Source organism: Lottia gigantea (assembly GCF_000327385.1).
Source record: "Lottia gigantea unplaced genomic scaffold LOTGIsca_637, whole genome shotgun sequence".
NCBI classification, from domain to species: Eukaryota; Metazoa; Mollusca; class Gastropoda; family Lottiidae; genus Lottia; species Lottia gigantea.
The window spans coordinates 10,490-12,842 of NW_008710168.1; the positions used below are offsets into that span (position 1 = coordinate 10,490).

General features: G+C 36.2%; 2 protein-coding genes across 2 annotated transcripts; both read right to left on the reverse strand.

Annotated features, from left to right (window-relative positions):
- Nucleotides 1–524: 524 nt before the first annotated feature.
- LOTGIDRAFT_176011 (hypothetical protein) lies at nt 525–1,073 on the reverse strand (the record flags this gene model as incomplete). The annotated part of the gene is made up of 1 exon (XM_009064595.1): nt 525–1,073. The coding sequence occupies one exon, from the start codon at nt 1,071–1,073 to the stop codon at nt 525–527; it is 549 nt and encodes a 182-aa protein (XP_009062843.1).
- Nucleotides 1,074–1,296: 223 nt separating this feature from the next.
- Nucleotides 1,297–2,175, reverse strand: LOTGIDRAFT_176012 (hypothetical protein; the record flags this gene model as incomplete). Its single annotated transcript, XM_009064596.1, has 1 exon — nt 1,297–2,175. One exon carries the CDS (start codon nt 2,173–2,175, stop codon nt 1,297–1,299), a length of 879 nt encoding a protein of 292 aa, XP_009062844.1.
- Between the last annotated feature and the right edge of the window lie 178 nt (nt 2,176–2,353).

A 2,353-nucleotide genomic window follows, 5' to 3' on the forward strand; every position in this document is an offset into this window, starting at 1 on the left:
GAATCCATCCCGTAAAAAGATTGGGATTGGTATATGCAGTGACAGTTGTGATGTCTTCCTTTGGTGAAGAATTCTTGTTGAACAGTTTGATTTCTTTGCGCTACGCAGTCGTCAAACAATATTAAGTTCTTTCGATTGCTATCAATATTAGACAAGTCTAGATCATTAACATTTTTCGTAAGAAAAACTTTTATATCCGTTGGATTGAAAGATGGATTCTTTGATTTAATGAAGTTTTCTATGATATCTTTTATTTCCACCTCTTCTTCGTTTTCCTCGTAATATTGAAATATGTCTTGAACATCTTTCTTTGGTAAATATTCCAAAGCTTTGAGGAATTGATAATACGATTGCTCTGGTGTTGTGTAGATATACAGAGAATCGAAATCTAAAAGGTTTGGTGTTGTCAACATGTTAAAAGTGAGATGAGTTTTCCCAGAACCTGAACTACCGCAAATACACATGAGCATTGGGTTACTAGGAAATATGTCCGAATGTTTGAATTTCTTGCCCATTTTTATTTATTACATTTTCGTACCAAAAATCACCCCGTTGCCTTTATACTTTGAAAGGAAGATTCCCTCGCCCGAACGTATGTTTTTAAAAAATATGGCGTTGCCCTTGTGGGTGACCTTCATTTCTCCGGTGTCGATTTTATCTATTAATTTGCTTAATCCCTCTTTAACGGTTTTCTTGGTTTCTTCGCCAAATCTTTGTCCGAATTCTTTAGCCGTCCCTAATATATCTCCTACTCCCGAACCTCCTCGTGCTTCTCTTTCCATTGCCAAATTGTGTCTACATGCTTCGGCGTTTGCAGCGGCTTCAGCTTTCTTATCGTTGACAGCTTTGGCTATCCCAGCAGCTCCATCAGCAGTTGCACCGGCTGCAGCTAAGCCAGCAAAGATTAAAGGTAAGAAAGGTAAAAATCCACCTTTTTTAGTTAAATTCTCATCAATTCTTTCCAAGTCTATATCGTCTCTGACTTCGCAATGTTTGTATTTATCGATAATCTTTTGGGGTATATGCACTTTTTTACCGTTGTAAGTTATTAGAGTCGGCGAATTCGTTTCCATAGCTTCTGGTTTCATTTTTAAAGGGTGTTTTTTTATTCAATTCTTATCATTCTTCTATCTGATATTTTAATCAAATGTTTTGCTTCTTCCAGCAATAAACAGTAGCCGGTCACATCTCCTTGTGTTTTATCGATGTGAATATTTATGTTGACTCCTGTTTTGAAAAGATCTTCTTCGTGAGCTGACAGATCGAAACAGAAGATTGGATGATTAAGTGCAAAATCTACATATTCAAACTGAGGTGGATTTCCAAATAATTCACACATGTTTTTATAGTTTCTGTATAATTCGTTGTAATCTTTTTTTTGGAAGGATCAATTGTAACAGGTTGATTGGGATAATTATCGTTGTTCAATCTGACTTGAACTTTGCGAATGATGGGATCTTGAGTTTGGTTCATTGCCACTCTGAAAATGTTGTTGTTGTTTGTGTGACAGTCTGGCAAGTTTTTGAAACCGACCATTAGATATCTCGCTGGTTTGACGCTGTTGGTAATTGGCCACGTGGTGGATTCTTCCGTTAAAGTCATGCTACCTACCGTGTTACGACGAAGAAAAGCAATTTCGATGTCTTTAGTTAACGAGTTGAATATTTTCGTTTCTACTTCAATTGATGGTGTTATTACGGGTATGAAAAGTTGGAGATTCGTTATTTCTAATTTTGCATCTGAACCATTCTCTCCAAAGAATATCTTATCGTTGTTGATTTCTCTTTGTAGATGAATTTTATATGGTAAGCCTATGGAAACTTTTCTATGTTCCAACAGACCGAATAAAGGATATAATTTCCAATTTACGTAATTACCCCACCTATTATTCTCAACAACATTATTATACTGAAGTACTCGTTTTTCGAATCCATGATTAATTGCTCGTCCTACTCTTTCTATCGTGTTTCGAGCAACAACTCTCACTCTAGCTAAATCGGCGTCATTTGCAAGATTTCTTACCGGTTCTTTTAAAATACTTCCATCACCAACATCGGGTATCCAGCCTGAAACTGAATCGAAATCTTTAGGATATAAAACTGTTTTCAACATTGTGTCGAATTCCCCAGGATGTTTGATTGTTTCTATCGGATTTGAACCAGCTTCCAAAACCATCTCGCTAAATAAAGATGGAAAGAAATTGTTTTCTAACGTTGTGTTGGTTTGTGGAACTTGATTCTGAGTGGCTTCTTTAATTTTGAAATCGCATCTGCAATAGGCATCAGACAGAAGTAACCAATTCGATAATGAATTTATTTCGAAGGTAATTCTACCACCATCATTCAATTGAGAT